Source organism: Corvus cornix, chromosome 3 (assembly GCF_000738735.6).
Source record: "Corvus cornix cornix isolate S_Up_H32 chromosome 3, ASM73873v5, whole genome shotgun sequence".
Classification (NCBI taxonomy): Eukaryota; Metazoa; Chordata; class Aves; order Passeriformes; family Corvidae; genus Corvus; species Corvus cornix.
In genome coordinates this window covers 57,502,445-57,525,607 of record NC_047056.1, presented here as the reverse complement: position 1 = coordinate 57,525,607, position 23,163 = coordinate 57,502,445, and the positions used below count along the sequence as shown (strand labels likewise).

The 23,163-nt window shown below is 42.4% G+C and overlaps 1 protein-coding gene across 3 annotated transcripts in view; it reads right to left on the bottom strand.

Annotated features, from left to right (window-relative positions):
* The window catches only part of IGF2R (insulin like growth factor 2 receptor), a 57,685-nt gene extending 36,597 nt beyond the window's left edge, over window positions 1-21,088 (bottom strand). For 2 of the 3 annotated variants that reach the window (XM_039568473.1, XM_039568475.1), the window contains exons 1-10: window positions 20,952-21,088; window positions 12,944-13,077; window positions 7,551-7,675; window positions 5,784-5,882; window positions 5,255-5,384; window positions 4,132-4,252; window positions 2,024-2,141; window positions 1,323-1,349; window positions 356-518; window positions 20-200 (exon numbers count right to left, since the gene is read on the bottom strand). In XM_039568473.1, the coding sequence (XP_039424407.1) occupies window positions 20-200; window positions 356-518; window positions 1,323-1,349; window positions 2,024-2,141; window positions 4,132-4,252; window positions 5,255-5,384; window positions 5,784-5,882; window positions 7,551-7,675; window positions 12,944-13,077; window positions 20,952-21,055 (1,202 nt within the window). In that variant the 5' untranslated portion in view covers window positions 21,056-21,088. The remainder of the gene's footprint in view (window positions 1-19; window positions 201-355; window positions 519-1,322; window positions 1,350-2,023; window positions 2,142-4,131; window positions 4,253-5,254; window positions 5,385-5,783; window positions 5,883-7,550; window positions 7,676-12,943; window positions 13,078-20,951) is intronic. The other variant, XM_039568474.1, reaches the window with a different exon arrangement.
* Between the last annotated feature and the right edge of the window lie 2,075 nt (window positions 21,089-23,163).

Genomic DNA, 23,163 nt, shown 5'->3' with positions numbered 1-23,163 from the left:
CTAAAGAGCACTTACACACCTTAGGGTTTGGTTCGCAAATCTTCCTGCCACTTTTTTCTGGTTATTTGAACGTTTTACTTGGCAAGATGAAATATATTGTGTACCGTCCTTGCAGTTACCTGCAGTGGTTTTCCCACATACATTCAAGTAATAGAAATACTCCTCTTTGTCATCTTTGGCAAAATAGGGTGAGACATACTCTGAATGAATAACAAACAAAAAAGTGTTTTAACACACATCAGGACAGACATGAAACTCCATATATCTACAGAGGACACTTTTTCTGTCCCTAAATATGGAAATACAAAACTGGCTAGTAACAACCACAAACACAAAAGAAAAATATTGAGCTTACCTGAAAATTGCTTAAGTGGACTTAAATCAATGGAAATATCATGTTGCTCATTAGTCAGAAGACAGCTCTTACTCTCCAGGTAATCCCTGTGACAGGCATATTCAGTAACCCACTCAATTTCATAGCGACAATTTGTTTTTGCTGTAAGTTTGGGACCCGCACTCTGATACAGAAGTGAACAGAATTTAAGTTGTAAGTAGAGTTACTTGAAATATGCAAGCAACAGTATCACATTCCTTTAAGATGAGTAACAACTACTTCACCACTAAATTACGTAAGATGTGCAAACATTGTTTCTGGCCTTTTAGAAACAGGTGTTATCAGTGATGTGGCAAACTATTACAAGTCTAAGCAGAAGTAAAGCATGAGACATTAGCAGCAGGACAGGAGAAGCAACAGTACTCTAAAAAGTACTTTTCCTTAATGTGTTGGGAAAAGTAAAGATGCAAAAACCCAAATGGCCTAAGCTTGGATTGTGTTTGCCTCAGAGAAGTTCTCAATGCAGGGAATAGAGATCAAATGTTCTCCGAAGGCAAAGTAGACTTTTAGGCACTGGTGTTTTAGCAACTTTGATTCCCTTGGTCCAAATCAAGACACAGACATTTGAGAACTCTTTAAGCCAACATTTCTGTCAGATGAGTTTTCTGTAGTGAAATACTTTTGCACATCCGGGAGAAGCAGCAGTCTTGGTTTTCCTCACTTCAAAGTGAAACGTTAGAAATTCAAATTGTTTCATAAATCTGTATTTCTGCCATCCACTGGAACAATTGGCAGATACACAGGTATCAGGTCAGTTACAGGCACAAGTATCACCAGTAATATTTCCCATGCTACAAGAGTGCATAGCTATAGCAAGGTAGTACAAAGTGACAGTAGACAAGAGCCGGGTTTGTTTCTGCAGCAATGAGAGTTAAGTATGGTACCGATCTAGGACAGATAATGGACTAAACATTAAACCAAGAATTACCCAGACAAGAGTTCCCTCCTCATTAACCTGCAATGAAAAGCATCACTATTTGAAATGGTAGAGCATTAGCATTTGTCACTTCAGCCCAATTCAAGGTGCGTAGGTTGCTGAAATTACCCAGCATCACATCGAAGTGACCGTCACACTGCATTCAAGTTAGGCTAAGACACTGTCCTACATAAACTGAGCTGTTGCTTAACACTATAGATTTTATTTGAAGTTAAAAATAATTCAGGAGCCTGCTTAGTAAAAGACAGACTCTTGCCATTCAATGACACTTACTTGCTACTATTTTTCCCCTGAGGAAGAACAGATTAATAAAGAGACCAAGTACCACACAACAGCTATAAGCATGGCCACCCTGACTGAAGAGGAAGAGTGCGCATTAGCAAGCAAAGCTCTGTGCCAAGGATTAACTCTACACTAAGCCCATCCTATGCTTAGAAAAAAGCCTTGAACCTTTAAATGGACAACCAAATTCACCGATACAAGAGACAACACACTCCTGGGGAAATTTTTTTCAAGTTCTTGTTACTTCTTAAGTTCTAGAAGACTTTAAAGACTATATCTAGAATCTCACACTCTTCACAAGCTACAAGCCAAGAATATTTATGCTTTCTTCAGGCCTGAATAAAAATTAAAGATAACGCACAAAAAAGTTAGTACCAACCAGTTAACACAGAGTAAAACACTGAAGTTACCTCTTCTCCCCTCTTTGATGGGCAAACAAAAGTGATTGTAACTGCTGGATTATGGCCTAGGCAGAAGGCTGGCCTTTCTTCATCACGCGTGTATTGTCTCTCATAACTCAATACAAGCCTAGAAATAGAAAATAACAAACCAAAAAGAGAATTAAGACACTGCACTGTACAGAAGGAAGATATTCTTGAAACACTCAATATTTGCTAGACTCTCAGGCAGAATATACCAACGTAGCCCTGCTCCTGAAAGCAACTTTTAACTTTTATAAGGTACTCATTCCTTTAATCTTAAAATTAATTAAAAATAAAGATTAAAATAGTCCCAGCAAAATTACTTAATACAGTATCTTCTGGTACCCTACCTAAGACTATGCTGATTGCCTTGTAACCCATATTGTACCAAGAATTTAGCTACAGTCACAGGAACACTCGCAGCTTTGCTCTCAAAACTGCTGCTGGAGAGCAGATGTGGCAAAAGTTCTTGTGAGTTTTGAAAGTAATATCCACTCAGGTTTTGCCAGATTCCTATACTTTACCATCTCTCTATGTATAAACTCTTCCCATTCTGCCCCCAGAATTAACAGCAAGACGAACTCATCAGGAAATTTGACAGGAGCAAGGCAACTGGGGCAGATCAGGTGAGGCAGGAGTAGGAGAATAACACATGGTAATTATCTGACAGGGAGAGACAAATAGCAAGATGACTTGGATGAGAGAACAGGAAGATCACCACAACTTCCCAGCTATGCATTATTATTCTATACAGTTTAACAGGCAGAAGACAACAGCTCCCAGAGCAGTGACATTCTGGCTTCAGATTAGCCACACCTCTAGCTGGCCCTTCTGTACCTCAGGACACAGATATCCAATCACCTTACTCCTTCCCAGGCCACCCTAGTCTGATAGAACACATCCAGTGAATATTCCTGAAGCAATGAAGAGCTCTCCAACCCTAGCAGGGGCAAGCTTGCTTGCCTAGCACTTTTCTAGAGCACTCCTAGTTGCACTTCAGTATGAGAACAAGCTTGTGCTTCCTCAGATGTAAGCTACTGCCTTGGTACAGAACAGCTCAGTCACTTTTTTCATGCTGGGGGAAAAAGCCCTGCAACAAAGAACTAACAATTTCATTTGTAAACTAAAATAAAACCCTCAGCTGTACCACAGATAGGTCAGAACCTCCCTGTTACTAATTTATTCTGCTTGCTTTCTTCAGCTGGCATCTGAAACAAAGAGAGTACTGCAGAAGTCAACAAGGGTACTATTGACCCTACAGACAAGGCAAGCAGGCTCAGATGACCTGATCAGAAACATCAACATGTTAAGTAAGTTCCCTAAGCCCCATGAGATTGTTTGGGTGGCGTTTTAACACGGTTTTTTGTTTGATTATGGTTTGCTTCTGCTGGTGGTGGGCGTTTTTTGTGGTGGGGTGGTTTTTGGGGGTCTTTTTGGTTGGTTCATTCTTTTTTTTTATTTGTTTAGAGGGTTTTTTGTTGTTTTGTTGGCTTGGGGTTTTTTTTACTTCAACCTATACTTACAGTACAAAAGGCAGTAAATAGAAGCATCATCAAGAAAAGTTTCTTGAAATTCCAGCTCTACCACCACAAGGAACACTAAGTCTTGCATTGCTTACCTACTTCTTCTGTTAAGAATTCATTAAAGCAAAAAAAAAAAAACCAGAAAGGCAACATCTGGTCCTATTCTCAACTTTTAAAGTACTTCTGAAGAGTAGAGTGAGCCAAATACAGTGCATAAATCCACAGTGAGCCAAATGCATTTACCCTGTGGGCCCTCAGACAGTAGGCAGACAGGACTAAATCTTACCCTACTGCTTATGGGCAGAGAGCACCAATCACCCCTTGCTTCTGAGAGTTCTGCAACTCTGTAAAAAGGAGTCTCTCACAAAAAGGAGAAAATTTGATCTGTTATGGCAGTACCACAGAATGCCTGACAGACTGCTCTCACAGTATTTGAATATTTTTTCTGCTAATGCTTCAACATTGAAGAGGTATTAATGTTAAATTTTAGGAGACTCATCTGTTACCAAGAGTGTTGTTTCCAGGCCAGACGACTGAAGTGTCCAGAGAAGTATTACCACAAGAATTACATACCTGTCTTTGCCTTGAAGCTTCAGCTGCTCCTTTGGATGGCCAACATCATATGCCACACCTTCATGCAACAAACAAGCAGCACTGCCAGTGGGGCACCTTCTGGTCTCTCCACTTGAAGTTCCTGGTTATAGCACACAGAAAAGAAGTTATAGGACTCTGTTTCTAAGCCCTGCTCTACCTGAAGTATCTTGCCATTTTATCTGTGGGTTCTTCTAGAAATACTTCTAAAAAACGGGCTACATTAGAATGTGAAACTGACAAGACAAAACCTGGAGTGCTTGTGGCAATTCACGCTGCCCTGGTTGGGGACAGCTAATTCATCCTTCCTGCCAAAGTAGATGCAGCTAGTTGCTAGTACAGCTGCTGGATACACAGGGCTTTGAAAAGTTCTAAAATTGTGCCAAGTATTTCTTTTTTTTCCCATAACCAAGTAATGGGTAACCCCTCCTTACAGGGAAGGTTTTACCCCCTTGTTTCTTATTAACCATCTGATTCAAAGCTGTCAGCAAAAAGTTTCACACTAGCGGGATGTTTAAAAGAATAGACCTCTCACTAGAATTGGAAGTATTAAACCCTTAACAGGGGCACAAAACACATATTTAACTGCAGAGTAAAAAACACAGTGGGAACATACAGCTAAACAAAGCTTTTCAGCAAGTTTCAAATATGTGATTGTGCTGGTTTAATTCCTTATGCATATAGGTCTAAACTGAGAAGAAGGTGCACCAGTACTTAGGCAAGCACCTAACAGTATTTTAGATGCACCTCAGGACATTCATCAGGAACTGGGCAACAACCTGGTGTCTAAAGGAATAAATTTAGAGCACATGAAGCCCTATGAAAAATATTCGTCCTATTTGGCAGCAAACAAATGCAGATACTAGACAAACTGCACTCTCCCACTTAGAAAAAGCAACTTAAGACTGTACTAACAGTACTTGCCCCTCCAGAAGGGGCATAACTCTGAACACCTCAATACTTGGAGGGTAGGGAGTTTGAAATAATTATCTAAGTCTTGAAATACTGATCTTTGGACATAGGACAACCTTAATGGAGACAATAGCAAAGAATCACACTACAAGAAATTTACACACTGACAGGTGACATAAGCAACCATTCAAACCTAAGTCCCTGCAGACATTTATGAACAAGGAATCATCATCAGAATCATCCACCAAGTAGTATCCTGAAACTTGGATGAGAGGATTCAAGTCATGTTTCTTGAGATCTTCATCGAACACATAGCAAGGGACCTAGAACAACACCAAAAAAAATTACATGCAAACCGTGCACAAGTAGGAGGAAGTTATGAACAGGCATATATGAAGCCCAGTTAGTATGTGGAAAAGTTTTTTTACTTCTGGAAGCTCAAAGCTAGACATGCTGATTAAAAGGATGAATTCAAAGTTAGACTCTTCTGCTCCAGCTTTTAGAAGAGTTTTACTATAAATATCCATCCAATGCACAGAAAAGGTTGAAAAGTTATTCAAAATTCTCATCTCCACCAACTTCCAACGTATAAGCTTTACACACCTATGGAAAACATAGGTTCATGGAGGTTGTTCAGATTAATTTGGGGTGGGGGCAAGTAATTAGAGTAAAATTGTCATGTATGTGAAGAGTAACTTCTGCATGGATAGTACATAGATTACCTCTTTCACAGGTTTAAACAAGTCCTTCTTGCAAGCCATAAAGGTCCTCCATTCAAAATAGTGCACACACTCTGTTGCTGTTACAAATTCAGGGGTACCCTATTTAAATGGGAAAAAAATTATTCTTTGAAAAACAGACTGGTTTTATTTTACACCTGTAGACATTAAGAAGTTTATTCAAGAGATTAAAAAAAAAAAACAATATAGCACATCACAAAACAAGGGCATACAGCTTCTTAATGGCACTTGTTAACAGCAAGATTGTTACATAACAGCTTTGTTGGGCAACTCGGGAAGATGCAGGATGCCAAATCCTTAGTCTGCATGTGCACCAATACTCCAATTATCATGTGCCAGTCCTAATACACAGTATTCCATCTTTTAGAAGTGCTCACTATGCCAACTGAAAATGACAGAAGCACCAGCCTTATCTGCTTACTAGAAAGGAAGACACCAATAGAAATGCATATGAATAGGTTAACACAGCGAGGCAATGCATGGTGTATCAGCTCCCTGTCTTTTACCCTATAATAACAACTGATTAGCAGCCTCTTCTGCTACACAGAAAGAATATCCCTGACATTAGCTGTGTATTTTTATAGGCTCATGTTATACACATTTGTATATATTTCAAGATGGGGGTTCTACCATGGTTCAGAACTGGGTGTTCAACTGAATGTCTCTCAGTGAAAAGACAACAATTTTTCACTTTGCCCTCCATCACCTGAGCTAGAAGCACTTTAGCATACATAAACTGATTCCCTCTCTCATTTAACCCTGCCATAAAAGGGGAGGAAACTAGTTTTTCCAGACACTATTACAAAATCCTTTTACTACGTCATGTGATGAACAGGTATCAGAACTGAGCTAACTAGAAGAAGTCTGAAGATCAGTATGATCTGGTGTTACAGCTGAAGTTGAGCAATAATTTTTAATTTAGTTTAACGAGTCATCTGCTGAAACAGAACAAGAAGCATTTAAGTCCCTGTTGCACTGGCACTTTGTTTGAGCTGGCTGGATTTCCAAGAGGGCTTGTGCATAGCAGTGTCAGTGCCAACAGGAACGCCAATAAATACTTCTCCCAGATACACAAATATGTGAACTGATCACAGTCTGTACCAATCTGTCATATCTATTCAGTGTGTGGAGGGTGTAACTCCAAAAGCACTTTGGAGTGAACTGCATGCACACAAGCCCCTAGAAACTTTTCAGAGATCTCCAATCACACTTCAAACAGAGTCTCAAAAACAACTATTTCCTCAGAAGCCCAGATGGCTGCATGAGCACTGTTAGTTCAACAATGTGCAGACCAAGCCTAAGGCTTACTGTTGTCAACTATGCTGCCCCACAACAGAGGTCAGTCATTTTTTTCAATACTGTTCTATTAAACAGTCATGCCAGGTCCACAGCTCAGGCACAGCCAACAAGTAAACAACAGCTTGCATTGTTATGGCACCCTGTACAATGTTGACTCATTCCTCCATATTAAACTAATAAAATACTACAGTGCAAACCACGTAAAATCATTAAAGACAAAGAAGAGCCTGTAACCAGAGCTAAGCTGCAGACCTGCAACTATTTTCTACTGGGATTGAATTTTGAAAGCCACAATAAATCAGGACCTTAACAGTAAAACATAACTGGCTCTTCTTTAAGCTATGAAGTTCAGCAATCAGTGCATCCAAAAGTACAGCAAGTCTCCTTAAAAAGTAAGTCAGAACTACTTGTCATTTCCACTGAAGATAAGAGCACATTATTTAGACTTACCAGTGTTTTCCCACACAGGAAGTTAATATTGCTTTGAATTTGGTGTTCACTGCCTTGCTGCAAGCAGCTATGTGTAGTGTTGAGCTCCAGAAGACTTTCAGAAACTTTTAGCAAGGCTAAGTCACCTAAGGTTTAAAAATGAGAGGGGGGGAAAAAAGGGTGTTATAACACAACGCCTTCACAGAAGCTCAACAGACAGGGTCTAGTTTCAACCACTGAGCAGCACAAGACACACCAGTCCACTTGAAGACAGTACAACTGAAGATCTTTGTGGATCTTCTGATTTGGAAGACCAGATCCAAGTTAAGATAGTGTTTGACATCTCTAATCACACTTCTAATTTCTTAAAGGTTTTTAGCAAACATTTTTTAAAATAAAAGTACAACAGCAGGTGCTACTACAAACTAGTCGCCTCCTTAGGAACAAGGAAAGCTGCTACCAACTAGTTTCAATCACAATTCACTCCTTCCTCCTACCGGCTTCTATTTATTGGTTTCTCAGCCTCTATACCATTTATAATAATAGCATCAGCACAAGATGAGAGAGAGTCTATCATAGAATGGTTTTGTTTAGAAGGGACATAATCAACTAGATCAATTGCTCAGAGCCCTGTTCAGCCTGACCTTGAACATTTTTAGGGTGGGGCATCTGCAACCTCTCTGGACAACTTGTTCCAGTATCTCACCAACTGCATCATAAAGAAATTTATTCCTTATATCTGGTCTGAATCTACTCTCCTTTTGTTTAAAATTATTACCTCTTGTCCTGTAACTACAGGCCCTCTAAGTCCGTCCTCGTTTTCTTATAAGCCTCCTATAAGCACTGGACTGCTGCAATAAGGTCCCCCTGGAGTCTTCTCCAAGCTAACCAACCTCAACTCTCTCACTGTCTTCACAGGAGAGGCGCTCCAGCCCTGTGAGCATTTTTGTGACCCTCTTCTGGACCTGCTCCAACAGGTCCATGTACTTCCTGTGCTGAGGACTCCAGAACTGGATGCAGTAGCCCAGGTGGGGTCTCACCAGAGAGAAAGGAGGGGCAGAATCACCTCCCTCGACCTACTGGCCACATTGCTTTTGATACAGCTGGCTTTCTGGGCTGCAGGTGCACATTGCTGGCTCCACTTAATCTTTAATGTGCTTAATGAAGAACACACTGGTGCCTGTGCACTGGCACTGTCTGCAGACAAACCCAGCACAGATCCACTGCCTCAGTGCAAATCCTCCACATCTCCCATCCCCTTTAGCACAGGTCACATGCTGCACGAAGAGTAAGGTCAGTGCTTTGTCACTGCACATTGCTCTCCTTCCCAGCACTTGACATGAAGGGGAAAGGTGGAGCACATTTCAAGTCATAATGAGCACCAGCTCAGGTCACTGAAATGTTCCTGCTAAAGCCCATTTTGGTTAATATTAAACACCAACCCTTTTTGGATCTTACATGCTAACTTCAGCCTGGTTTTTTTTTGTTTTTTTTTTTTGATAAGTAGATTTTAATCCTGCAACAAGTTTGGTTGGAACTATAGAAAAAGCCATAAAGTGTGAGTATTGATCAGCTTCCCCCTTTCCATTTTAGTTCATGTCTACACTAGGGAGAAAGCAAGTCAAATCTGTAATCATTGCAGATAGCTAGCTTTGCACCTACACCAAATGTTGTTTCATTTTAAAAACTTGTTGGAACTTCGCCCAGCCTGTTATCACCTCACTCAAGGCAAGCAAAACTACACTGCACCCAAGTAATATAGTCTAGAGACCAAGAAGAGCAGAAGTCAAAAAAACTGGGGAGAAAGATGATACAACTGGTTTGTGCCTTTTATATTTCCTGTGTTATCAAAAGGCCATCTTCAGGTTTTACAGCTTCCAGAACTGATGCTAGCCAAGTTGCCATGCAACTCTCTCAAACCTAAGAGCTACATACTGCTTTGAGAGCATGAGTTTTACTTATCACATCATTGCTTAGAAGATACTGTCAAGGTATCCTCTTTACTTCCACAGATTAGCAGAAGGAAGCCAACACAACTTTCTAGGTAAGAGATGTATATAGTAACCATATGCACATGACTTAAAACCTCTCCAGTTATAAGTGTACACAGCTACAAGCCTCCATTTAGCAGGGAACTTATGGCAGCACCATCTGAGGACATAGCACTCTGTAAGCACTAGTTTCTCTCAGTGCTAAAAACACAGTACATGGCTTTAAAGGCACTTGTGAACTGATTCCAATTTTCTCAGTTAAAGCAATATTCAAGAAAAAACAAGTTCAGCCAGCATATCTTGTTTACTACAGGCCAACAGGCACGCTCTCTTCCCCCTTGCATGCTTACGATTAGTTTGGGAGCTTGCTAAACGTTTTAACAAGTCTCTTCAGTGGCACATGCCTCATCACACCCTGGCTCACAGAGCAAGGGATATCAACCCCTTACATGATCAGCTTCCTTCCAGAGCTGCAACCACTTTTACTGCAACATTAAGCTCTCTCTACAACAATCACTCATGTTTCTTCATGACTTCAGAGATGTGTTCCCTCCACAAAGCAACACACTACTTAATCAGCTAGTACTGTTCACAAAATTTAGCAGCAAATACTTCATATAGCACAGGTGTGCTAAATCAGTATTAAAGGCACTGTCCACAACACCTCCTGCTCATTGACTCCATCTGTTTAGCTACTTATCAGGAAAAAAGCAATCATGGAAGACATCCAATCAGTTGTCCAGAAGAAAGGGGCATTTAGGTGGCAGCTATCATTTCATGTCCACTCATCCTACTGCAGCTGGACAAAGTGCACATTTCACCATCAGGTTAACAAACACTTAAAGTAGTATCTCCATTTTCTAGGAGTAGTCCAACTACATGGCACATGAGTCACTAGGTGTCATGGTAAGTTAAAAAATTAAATAACTACCATGTTATTTCCATCCTCACTGATGTTCATGAACTAAATATTTGCCTACCCTTGAAAACTTCTAGGATTAATAGAAGTGCAGAGAAGAAAACCCTGGTACATCACACTGACACACAGTTAACATTAGCCACAAGGCTTCCCTGGGATACAGACTGATTACTGCCATGGAGCATATGGCCTTAACACCTCTTAAAGCTGGGAGCAACGAACAGTCCTACAGCTGCCATCCCCGCACAGCTGGTATTTAAAAAACAAATAAATTGTTTACACTGATTTTTTTTTTCTGAAAGAATGAAGAGCACTGATTAAGCCCATATTTGAAGAAAGCTTACAACTCAACAAAATTTATCAACTGACAAATTGCCCTTCTTCCCCCATATAAAGGTCCTTCAGCTGCCCTCATCTTTGGCATACATGTAACCTCATGTCATCTGGATTGCTTGAAGACAAGTATGTGGTTTAGCTGGTTTAGGTAACTGGGAATCTATACCTGCCTAGACCTGGATCAAAGAGATTCCTCTCTTCTCACTAGGAGTGATTTTTTTATTTTTTAACAAACAAGCTTGAAAACCCATTAGCATGATCTAAACTCAGTGTGATGGTAATGAAGCTCCAAGGCATCTAGAGGCATGAGCAAGAACAAAACCTGGACAATCTGACCAATAGAACAAAGCAAAATTCAATGACAATGTTAAATGCACTGCCTTGATTTCTCAGTTTATTGCAGGGTAGTTAAAAACCTATCCTACTTGAACAAGATTTGTGGCTTAGCCTTTGAAAGTCACTTCAAACTGCCTCAGCAAGACCACAGTACATCTGCTGCTAAATCCTCTTCCACTCAGTACCACTGAGGCACTCAGGAACTCAAGGTTTGCATACAGAGGAATATTTGATACTGCTCAGTCATCACCCAGCTCTGTTCTCCCTTCCTCTTTCCACAAGAAGTGTGGAACAAAACCTACACAAGCCTCTAGTTCTCACACTTCCCTGGCAAGAACAGACTTCCTCCATCTCACTCCACCTGCCACATTCCAGTCTCACCCAAAGCAGCACGTTAAAACAGAAGCTTAGATGCTGCTTTCTTTTCTAATCCACAGGCAACTGAAACCTCAATGGCATATGAGCTGAGACCCCCATCAGCAGGAGATAAAAATGTGTTTCATTCCTAAAACATACAACAAGAATAACAGCATCCAGTGCTCTAAGATGCCACGCTCCTCAGAGCAGATGCTACACTACATGCAGTTGCAGTTTCAATATAAATGCAATCTAACCAGTCATCCCAGAAAACTCTGGAGCCTGAATATACCTTTATTCATGCACTCAGTGATTCTGTAAGCCTGGGTCCCAACATTAACAGTTTGTTTGAAAAGCACCAATTAATCACAGACTGAAACCAAAGTATCTCTACTGTTAATAGAGAGGTGTGGGGAGAATAGAAGCTGACCAGCTGCTGTACATTGGTATTTGACATTGACAAATGACATTTGACAGATGAGAAACACCTTTGTCCTCACCATATTCCAGCAGCTCAAGCTCAAGCAATTCAATGAAGACTCACAGCTTCTTGTAAGAGCTATCTGCTAATGGCTGACAAGACTGGCAAACATGCTAAATCAGACTTCAGATCTGCAGATACTATGAAGCAGTCTGAAGATATATTGCTCTTCAGAAAGCTACTGCTTTATTCTATTAGAAGTAACAGTCAATAATCAGCCGCCTCTTGAACAGTACTCATATATTATTGTTAGCCAAAACACAAAAGCAACCTTGAAAGCAACAAACATCCATGAAAATATGTAACATGAACTCATGAAAAAATACTGTTCAGAACACAAGGTGCTTCTGACTGATGAAATCAAGTGCATGTGTATAGGAATATGCCAGTTTCATATTTAGATCAGTATGCACAAGTCCACCTCTCCTCAAAATACCAAGAACAGCTGTGAACTACTGCAGTCGTGACCAGATTTGACTAGTGTAACCAAAACCAGAGAACTGCATGTAATTAACTTCCTTTCTGTGTGGAACAACTTGAAGATGACACCCAGGACACTTAGCAGTACTCCCAAGATTGCATTACAGAGAGTAACCTGCCTCTGAACAAAGACCTGATATTACATCAGGCCAGGCTGAGTATACTTTAGAGTTGTAACTTAAGCTCTATCCTGTGTTAGTATTTACAAAGTTGTACACAGTCCATATCCTGCCACAGGTAGATGCACTTATGCTACTTGAGATAGCCTTGCATACTTTCACACTAGATTACAGTTAACTAGACCATAAGATTTCACAGTCCCATAAAGCGATTATCTACAATCAGATCATGTTTCACCAAATCTCCCCAGTAAATCTGCAACAAAACAAAGTTTTACACTGTTCCAAGAAGGGGAAAAAAAAGAAATCTTTGCTAACACATCGAAGTTTCTAATAGTTATAAGACCACCCACTAACATTGCTCTAAACTACCTACAATACACTTGTTTACTTACCTACAGAAAGATAGGTCTTCTTTTTGATGTCATATGCACAGACTGCACTTGTCCTTCCACACTCTTCAACACCAGAACAGAAATTTATTTTATAAAGCACCTCTTTGTCTGCATCAATTGCTTCCCAAGTGTAACTGAAAAGACAAAAATGCCTGTCAATTGGTATTCAAGTTGTCTGAATTGCATATCACCTAGATACAAGTCCCTGAAATAGCCAAGTTGAAGGCTAAGAGCACCACTAACTTAAATTCCCATTCTGTTCTATATTTGTAAATACCAGAAATAATTTCTATTTTGTTGGGACTAAGAGCAAAACAGATTTAACCACTTGTGGAATGTAATATCAAATCCATTTTTCCCCCCTTTCTTGAACATCCAATCATCCATTCTTCCCCATCAAACCTCTGTGAAGGCCACTCTGACTAAGGATCATTACCTGTGATATATTATCCTTGACAACCTGATACATTTCTCAGATGTCTTTGGCAGGCTGGACACTACTGCACCTTAGTATTCTGCCCAACAACACTGGCAGAAGTGCTAAGTCTAAGTGGAATAGAGCAGCCAGTCTCATCCTGCAGTGGAGCCGCCCAGCTTCAGGGTCAAAATTGGGGTTGAGAGTCTTACAGTATTCAGACCAAAAGATGCTAACAGTACATATTAGGGCCTAGCTGCACCTTAAGGTATTATATATATATATATATATGTACACCTCAGTATCTCAGTATCTCAATAGAACAGTTCCTAAAGGATGATGTAAAAAGCTGCAAACCAAGCAAAGCTATCCACAAGACACTCAGTGAAAGACCACACTACCTAGCTACAGACATATCAGAAAGCCAGCTGTCTAAAAACTGGGAAAGGAACATGAAGCTCAGGTTAAATATAACTGGGAATAAATCCAAGTAACAGCAGAAAAATATCAAATGCAGCACAGTTCAGAGGCAGAGCAAGAATTCCTTCCCCTCACAGCAGGCACTAGGACTGCAGCAAAATGTGGTCAGTCACATGACACAGTACTGCTCAGTTTTGAGGCAGGCCCAGGTCACTTAGTTTAGAGCCAGGAACTCTTTAGACAGCCTGGCTTACTATCAGGGTGCTCTGGCCAAGCTCTGTTAAAAAAGCACAGCTCAATAAACATCTGCAGTCACCTTGGCTCAGCTACCCCTCTTCTGGCACTGGCAGCAGCCTGCATCCTCTGGACACTTGATTTTTGCACGATAACAGATTCCGCAGCTTCCCTTCTATCCCAAGTGGAAACTTCAGTAGGATTAATAAAGACTCATCATCACATCAGAAAACTGAGGTCAGCACAGTGACTTATTAGGCATTCATGTTATTTACAACTCACACAAAATTTAGTGCACCTATCTGACCCACAGAAGCATTTGTCTTAATGTACAAATCTCAGTTGATAAGAAGCTTCACACATCAGGTTTGTTTGCCTTAATCTCTAGGTCATATGTGTTGCACCACTCAGCATTATCATACTCCAGATTCCCCAGGAGGAGAAACCATTCCTGTTCAGCTCTGATGTCCAGTTTTTGGATGAGAAAGGGGCAACAACAGTTCAGCTACTTTATTTTAAATTTTAAATCTTCTGAGAACTCCTCTCACACCCAGTGCATCCCAGATCTAATCAAAGAGCCAGCAGTAAGATATCACATACTTTTCCATTTTAGTTACTGACTACGGGGCTCTTGGATTCCCTGTACTACAGCAGCCATGTTCATTTCAGATTGCTAATGGCTGGAACAAGTTAGGGACAAATACAAGAGAATTCTCTGTGAACTGAAAAAACAAAGAAAATCTTTATATATTAGTGTATTATTATATTTGAGGCTTTATATCCTAATATAAGGGTCAAAAATAACTTGCCAGGTATTGAGTCATACCCAAAACACCAATAAAATTATGTATTCAAGGACTGTGTCTCAATCCTAGACAAATACCTGCCACTATTCTTTCCTCATAAGCAGGCAGACCTGACCTTTTACAATCATACTGATGAGCTCTCTCAGCTAGTCTGTTGCATTTCTGAAGTGGATAAAGGCAGTATCGATGCAGAAGGATGATGAGAATTTAGCTACACTACAGAATAACCAAAGTTCAGCAGTGGAATAAAGCTTTTCAACACACAAAAAAAGAAGTTAGAAGAACCTGACTATCTTCAAGGGCTCTGAAAACATCAAGAGATTAAAACCAAAGCTGGTTTTACATCCAGGAGAAAATGCATTTCAATCCAAACCCAATTTCTTCACAATGAAGCCTCAGAAAGTTAGCATTTCTCAAATTGAGAACTGAAAATTTCTCAAGGGCTCCGGTACTCTTTTTTTTGACTGGTCTCTGAAGATGACAAAAAGGTAACATAATATTAAGGCACAAAGCTTTTAATCAAGCTGGGGTGTTCTTCAGTGTGTTGTTGGTTTTTATAGGGAACTTGCAAGTTAAAATCTGTTTGTGAATGGAACAAGAATTTAAATCCTTCACACAACTGAATTATCATTCAGAGATTAAGGTTTTGCTTCCCCAGTCCATGTTAACATGTTATGAAACAGAGGAAATCAGCATCTTCAAGTCAGTTCACCCACAGGCAAAACAGAAACAAGACAAGCAGTTTACAGAACAGAAGCAAAGCAGCCACTGAAGCCAGATCTTCCCTCTGCCCTGTCACAGGCCCCTGGACAGGGAAGGTTGAGGAATTCTTCAAAACAGTCCGCACAAAAGGAGTATGAAATCCAATGTTCAATCATGTTCCAAACCACAACTTCAGGGGTCCATAGAAGTGGAAATCTAGTGCAGTTCCAGAGTAGTATTACTTTCATGGATGTTACAGAGACTTCTATTTTTTTTTTTTATCTGTGGGAAGAGCAAGGTGGGATTTATTCATTGCGAGTAACAGCACCCTGGATGTAGCCTAAGCAGCTGTTCTCAGAGAGATGAAAAATACTTTCGCAGTAAAAGCAAGAATTATTTCTCACACAAGTAAGATTCCTGGCACTAAATCAGTACCTGGGAACAGTTTCAAGTTGCATGTGCTCTACTTTTCAATAAGATACAAGCTGACCTCTCCACTACAATCCATAAGGGAAACAATCTCTTGGCAATCACATTGCCCATCCTGACCATGTGAGTCACATGGACTGGCTTCCTCCAGCTAGCTCAGCATTCACCTCCACCAGTGGTGAAGCCTGATGTAATTAACTCCTTGCCAGGGCCAGACGAAGTTATCTTGTTTGAAGGGCTTAAGCTATCCTGGTTCAATGCAGTTGAGCTAGTTTAGGGAGCTGTTATACCAACAGCTTTTAAAAGCAACAGCCATGATCACAGGGTGGGGTGTGATGCAGTCTCTGATAAAGGGAGCTCAGTAAAATGATACCTCACAGATTAAACCATTCAAACAGCCATTTCTGGAGCAATTCAAGGTTGGGGCTCAAACAAAATGTCTGCCCTGTTTAAAACTGTCAAACAGTTATTTTTGCTGAAACCACAACATGACGCTTGTTTTCTGATAAACCCAACTGTGAGCTATCCCACAATTAGAGGGATGAAACATACACTCACGTCAACCACCCCCCACCCCCTGCCCTGGGCAGGCGCTCCTGTCTCCTGCCAGCGTTGCTGGCCCAAGCACCTGACACAAGCTGGGCCCAGGGACTGTCCTCTCTCAAAATTAACTCAGCAAAAACAACAGGTGCATGTGCATGTGTGTGGAGGGGGGACTGAGCCTGGCCAGCTCCCCCTATGGCCATGCACCAGCAGTGGGAGGCACAGAAGGAGGCAGTGCCAGCTCAGGCCACTGTCAAAAGCAGTTGCGCAAGCAAGGTCCAAACGAGTTGTTGAGAATAACCTTGCCTGCAGGTCAGCCTTTCCAGTTACCTAGCTTTGTTTTTGAGACACTGAAGCAATCGCATAAAAAAGTAAATTAATCTACTTTTCAGCAAGCTGCAACATCAAATGAGAGCTCTGCTTTTTTTTTTTTAACTAATCAAAGAAGAATATGAAAAAAATAACATAAGAAAGGGGAAAGCAAGCCTAGTTTACTTTGTAATCAGAAGCTGAGGCACTGAAGTCAAGCAAGGTTCAGAAGGCTAACACTTGTCATATCATGTGCATCCCAATGCCAGAGCCACTTTGAGGTCTGAGCACTAGTGAACCACTTCAAATCAGCAGAGCACCAGAGAGACTACTGCCACCATTCTCCTAACAATAGTTCAAGCTTTTTGGTTCTCAAACTGTTACCCGAGGAATGACTGCTGGCAAGAACAGTACACCCTGCTCCAAACAGCTGTAAAGCATAGATGCAAAGAATCATGCATTTTCTCTCTGCGGAATGCACTGAAATAGCTCATTCTGCTGAGGGGGTGTTACACAGATGACCTGGCAGAGAGACAAGGCAACCTACAACCACAGAGTTGGAAAGCAGATCCACATGTGATTATGCATCCACACAATTTTGTGCCCAGATGCTTCTCAGCTGTCAGAACATTGCAGAGATTAAACGAGTATCCAAAGCTCTTTATGAGCAGTTTCAACCACCACAATCTCAGGCAGACAAGCTCAGGAACAATTTCCAGGATGGCCACTGCAAATTTGACGCTTGCAGCTCACTTGCCACAGAAATCACTATTAGATGTGACTACCATTTTCACATAAATATGTATGGTAAAGAAACCTCTATGTCAAAGCAAGCTCTCCTTACAGAAAATGCAAGCTTGAATGGCACAAAGTACAGCTGTCACTATGCCTCAAGAGCTTTTTAATGCATCCCTACCCATGCTTAATTCTGCCCTAGCTCACCCGTCCCCTTTTCCAACTACCACGCACACTGTTTGTCTTCAGGCAAGTTTTCTTGCGTGTGCATCATGCATGACAGACTTACAGCTACACCACAAGCTCTTCAGCTTTTTGCATCCAGAAGACATTTGGTCTTTCATGCTGCACTCTAAACCACACCTACTACACCATTTTACAGAGTGTTTAAGAAAAGGGGTAGCAATTTGAAGTTTAAGTACACAAGAGCTACAGAAGGCAGCTCATGTGCTGAGAAATCACATTCAGACATTACAATGGCAGCTTCCCAGGGACATGACACAACCATTCACATCGGTATATAGGTCCAGTAATATCTTATTTATGACATCTCCCACTTAAATATGTCAAAGCGCTTAATAGAGCGGAATGAGTGCACCTAAAGGTCACCTCTCTGTACTCAGCATGTGCTTCTTTACCAAGGCCAAGCTGAACGCTAACTCCACGGTTTCAAGCAGCACAGATGAGGACAGTTGTGGTTTCACAAGGGCTGAAAAGACAGTGTTTGAATGAACAGAAGTGTAGGTACAGTCAGCTGTAGGAGTTGTGTTATTAAAAACTATGCGTTTAACATAAAACAGAATTGACTTACAACCCCAAAATTTGAAGTCTGCGTAATAGCAATCCTGTGTTGTACAGCAGCTTGAGATTCCCTTACATCCACAAGTCTAAAAATCATTGAAGTTATGCACCAGTTCCTATCCTTGCAAGGGGGCAAAAACATCACCTGTCATTACATCACCTCTCATCCAGTACAGATTTTCAGGCACAGCCCACAGAGGAGGCAGTTTCTGTCTGCTGCTCTACCATCACACTCGAAACATATTCTGCTTTTTTTTTTTTTTTTTTTTTAAGAAATAAAGGAAAGTTACATAGCAACTTTTGCAGTGTTATGTGGAAAGTGAACCCAAACTCTCAAGATTTGAAGTAGATGGACTTGAATAACAGGTCACAAAATTAACTCTAATTCCAGAATTTTTCCTGCATTGTAACACGAAAGATATAAGGGGAAGAAGAAAAATTCAGAGAGAGACCAAACTGGCTAGTAACTTCTTATATCCAACCAGTTCCCTGTGTTCTTTCCCAGGTGCTCATATTGCACCAATCCAGGAGAAACCTCTACACAGAAGATAAAAAAAGAATTCCAACTGCAAGTCACATGACAGCACAGTCAGCTGTCGGAGCAAACAAGAACAAAGCATAACAAAATCAGAGACTGAAGCCATGTCATTAGACAAAGTTTCAGAGAATGAAAGCTTTTCTTCCTTCCCCAGACCATCCAAGCATACCAGCAGTAAGGCTACACAAAACAATGAAAACCTCCAACTCAAGTTTAAGTAGCCTCATGCCACAGTTCTTGCGCAAAGCAGTTTTGACACCTTTCCTCCTTCTGGCAAAACAACTTTCCTATTCTTACTTAAAGGAAACCCAGTGCCTCTTCTAATCCCCAGCAGTTTCCTTCTTTGCCCACCTTTTGACATTCACACACCACACACAGGAGCTGCTGCAGTTTCACCAGCCCTATCACAGCACACAAAACCCAGGACACTGTTTTCTTAACGGCTGTAAAACAAATAAAAACCTTGTCTTAAGCCAGTACAAAAATAGGTCAGTCAGGGACTTCTCCTGCACACTGGCATCATAACTTTTGGCTGAAAATTCCACCAGTAGCGTGTTTGCATTACCTGCATCATTCCTCACTTGGTATAGTTTTTTGGCAACTATACCCAAGAAAACACTTCACCACTGAACTCCTTGGGGACTTCCCACCTAACAGACAACAAGTTCTTGTTTCTTCTTTTACCCATTAGAGATTACTGGACATAAGTCCTTCCAAGCAGTTTTTACCCTGCCATGGCACAACAGCAAATGCATGTTTTTGAAGCAGTTCATCTTAAAAGGAAACCTGCTGATTGTGCAAATTATGTGCAAATTATTTTCACTTGCCAGTAACCAAATGAAACTAGCTTAAGTAATCTGCCTCCAAAATGAGACTGCATGTCCCTCCATAGCACTCTCAAATATTCCGCTTGTCACAGACCCACAACAAAGCAAAGACAGACATTGACAGGACTTAACACTACTCTCAGAGTAGGAACTGCTTGACAATCAAATAATTTAGGGTGGGTTTAAAAAAAAAACCAACCAAACCAAACCAAACCAAACAAAAAACCAAACCAACAACAAAAATCACTCATCAGGGTAGCTAAATTCCCTCCAGAAGCTACATGATAGTTTCTCATTTCTGTCTCAATTCTGCAATTAGGGTGGTCATCTGACAAAACCACAAAACCAATTTTTGCCACCCTCATGGGTTATTCTTGCAAGCCAATCTACTTTTTTTTCCCGCTTTTTCAACATTTAACAATATCATATCCCAGACTCTGCCAGGTGGACAGCCCATTCCCTCCAGAGATCCAACCTCTGCCCTTAGTGTTACATTCAGTCTGCTACATTGGTGCCTTCACAGTGACACTGAATGAAATAATGTGTTGTTGTATGTACCCTGCATATTCCGGCTAAATAATTGAGAAATTAAGACCAGCAAGATATTGGTGCTAGACTAAATTCACGGCTGAAGTTAGAGCAGAAAAATGTCAAGACATGAATAATGATGACACCTCGACATGGCAGTTTCTGAAAGCTTTCCTACCTCGCCTGTAAGTAACTGAATGGCACATGGTGATGTCCTCAGCAAGAAGCCAACTCTCAAGCGACATCCCTTCCAAACCAACACCACTTCGTGTTTTTCAGACTACACTGAACACAGGCGCAGTCCTGACCACAGGCGACTTACACAGAGCAAGTCTACTCATCCTCTCACCCGCAGATTTCCTGTATTTGCAGAGATCCACGCAGAGAGGTCCCGGAGGGGACCGGCCCCTCAGCCGCCCCTCAGGCTCCCAGTCCTACTGCGCGTTCGCCATGGACCAGCCTCGGCCTCACGCCCGGGGACACGGCCACCGCTTCCCCCGGAGATCCCCGGCCTGACCCTTCCCGGAAGGGGCGACCAATAGCCGGGGCGACCAGGCCCGCGCTGCGGAGTCCCGGTGCTGCGCTCCCGCGGAGGGCAGGAGCGGCACGGGCACCAAGAGACATCCCGACCCCCCCGCCCTCCCGGCGCCCTCCCCCCCCCCCCCCCCCCGCAATTACAGCCCTTCTCCAGCCGCCCCATCGCGTCCCAGCGGCCGTCCACCTGCACAAGTCCTGGTAGGAGCCGGGGAGTGCCTCGGCGGCCGCCCCGGACGCCGAGAGCAGCGCCAGGAGGGCGCCGAGGAGCAGCGAGGCCATGGGCGCCATGGGCCGAGCTGCCCCGGGACGTCAGGCGGCGCCGGCGGCGCGTCATGTGACCGTCGCGCGCCCCCGCCCCGGTCATGTGACCGCCGCCATGTGCGGGCCGGGCGCTGAGGGGCCGCGCCGCCCCCCCGGCAGGGCCGCGCCGCCTCCCCCGCAGCCCCTGCGGTGACACCGCGGCACCGCCACCCGCGCACGGGACACCCGCGGTCCCCGGGCTGCGCCTGTGGCTGCTGCCCGGCCGGCTGAGGTGCGCGGCGGCTCGGCCCGTGGGACGCAGTGCCAGTGGGTTGGAGTGTCCCGGAGCGTGTCCTGCGGAGGGCAACAAAGATTAAGGGGCCGGAACAACTCGTAGCAAGGACAGGTTGAGGGAGCTGGGCTTGGTCAGCCACGAGAAGAGACCTCATCGGTGTCTTTAAGTATCTTAAGGGCGAGTGCCGAGAGGATGTTTCCAGGCTCTTCTGGTGGTGCCCAGCAATAGGACAGGAGGCAATGGGTAGAAACTGATGCACAGGAAGTTCCACCTGTGATGCCTTTTCCTGGTCCTAAAATCAAGAGTCAGACACGATTAGAAGAAGGAAAAGGGATGTTACCTTGGTATTTATTTTAAGGATCCTTAGGTGCACACGTCCAGGTCAAATGCATCGAAATGCACCCCGCAATGCACACCCCCAAAAGATCGGGTATAACATTATAGGTTTTACTAATTAGCATATCTATCAAAAATTCCCCAATGAGGGGCTTGAGTGAGGCCCCCCCCCTCTCCAAGGAACCTTCCCCTGGATGGTTCTATCTTAGTTTACAGAATGTGTTCTGGAGAGGACCTTGGGGTCTGGGGCACACTAATCCCTAACTACGAAGCTTCTAAAATGTTTAGTCTCCTAGCTTGACAAACAAGCCCAAGAATGTAGGCAAAAAGCACTAAAGAATACAGAAGTTGTAAAAAGATATAACAGGGGTAGAAAAGAAAAGGCAAAAAAAATCATCATGGCATCACCTGAACATGAGGAAGAACTTCTTTACTGTGCGGGTGACCACACACTGGAACACGTTGTCCAGAAAGGCTGTGGAGCCTCCCTCACTGGAGACACTCAGGAATGATCTGGACACAATCCCGTGCCCTGTGTTCTGGGACAACCCTGTTGTAGCAGGGAGGTTGGACTAGATGACCCACTGTGGTCCCTTCTGACCTGACCCATTCTGTGATTCTGTGGTGTGGTGGTTGGGTCAAAGAAATGCTGTTTGGAAAAAGTTAAATGGGGCTTTAAAAAAGTTATTCGAAATGTGCAGTGAAATCAGGAAACTAAACCCGTTAGGGATGAAGACTGAGGAGGCAAAGACAGTGATGTGGTTGGTTCTGGCTGTAAGAGTTATTACTGCAGCAGGGAAGCTGGTGTGGTGTAGAAATTATCCCCATTTCAAACAGAGGGCAGGACGGGAGGCTTGCACAAGGCAGCAGCTTTGTCAGGAGGAAGTGGAGCACACACTGTCCTACCTCCACTGCCTCCTGGACTACAGAGAAAAGCGATCCAGCCTGGAGCTTGCATAGTTATTTCCAGGACTTAGCAAATTATAACTGCAACATTAAGATTTAAAAGAGATAATTAATTAGCAGTAAATTTTTGTGAAAGGGCAGTTAAGAAGAAAAGTATCTTTGAGAGTGGTAAGAGGCATAAGGATGAGAGAATGAAAGAAAACTAAAAATTACACTCATTAAACAGACAGCTGTCTTGTGTGAAGAAATCCTGTTCTCTAATTATGAATGCTTTCCAAAAGCCATTTGCACAAAAAAGCAAAAAAGGCCTACAACTGAAATAGTTTTTCTTGCCCCATTCCCTGGCATCCATGAGACTAAGACAGCACTGAAGATTTGCCTCTCTGGCAGTTCAGCCTGATTCCAGACTGCTGTGATCTCCTTTTCCTCTCTTTTTTCCTCAGATATGACCCACCTTTATGGTAGCATTAGTTCTGCAGCAGGGCAGTCAGCTGGCTAAAGATGCTGCTTTGGCTGAAAGTTAACATGCTATTCTGATTGTTTTGTGCAAGCTGTGTTTTTTGCAGCTGTACCTGTCACCTGACTTACTTGGCTCACTGCATATCTGCACAAACACCAC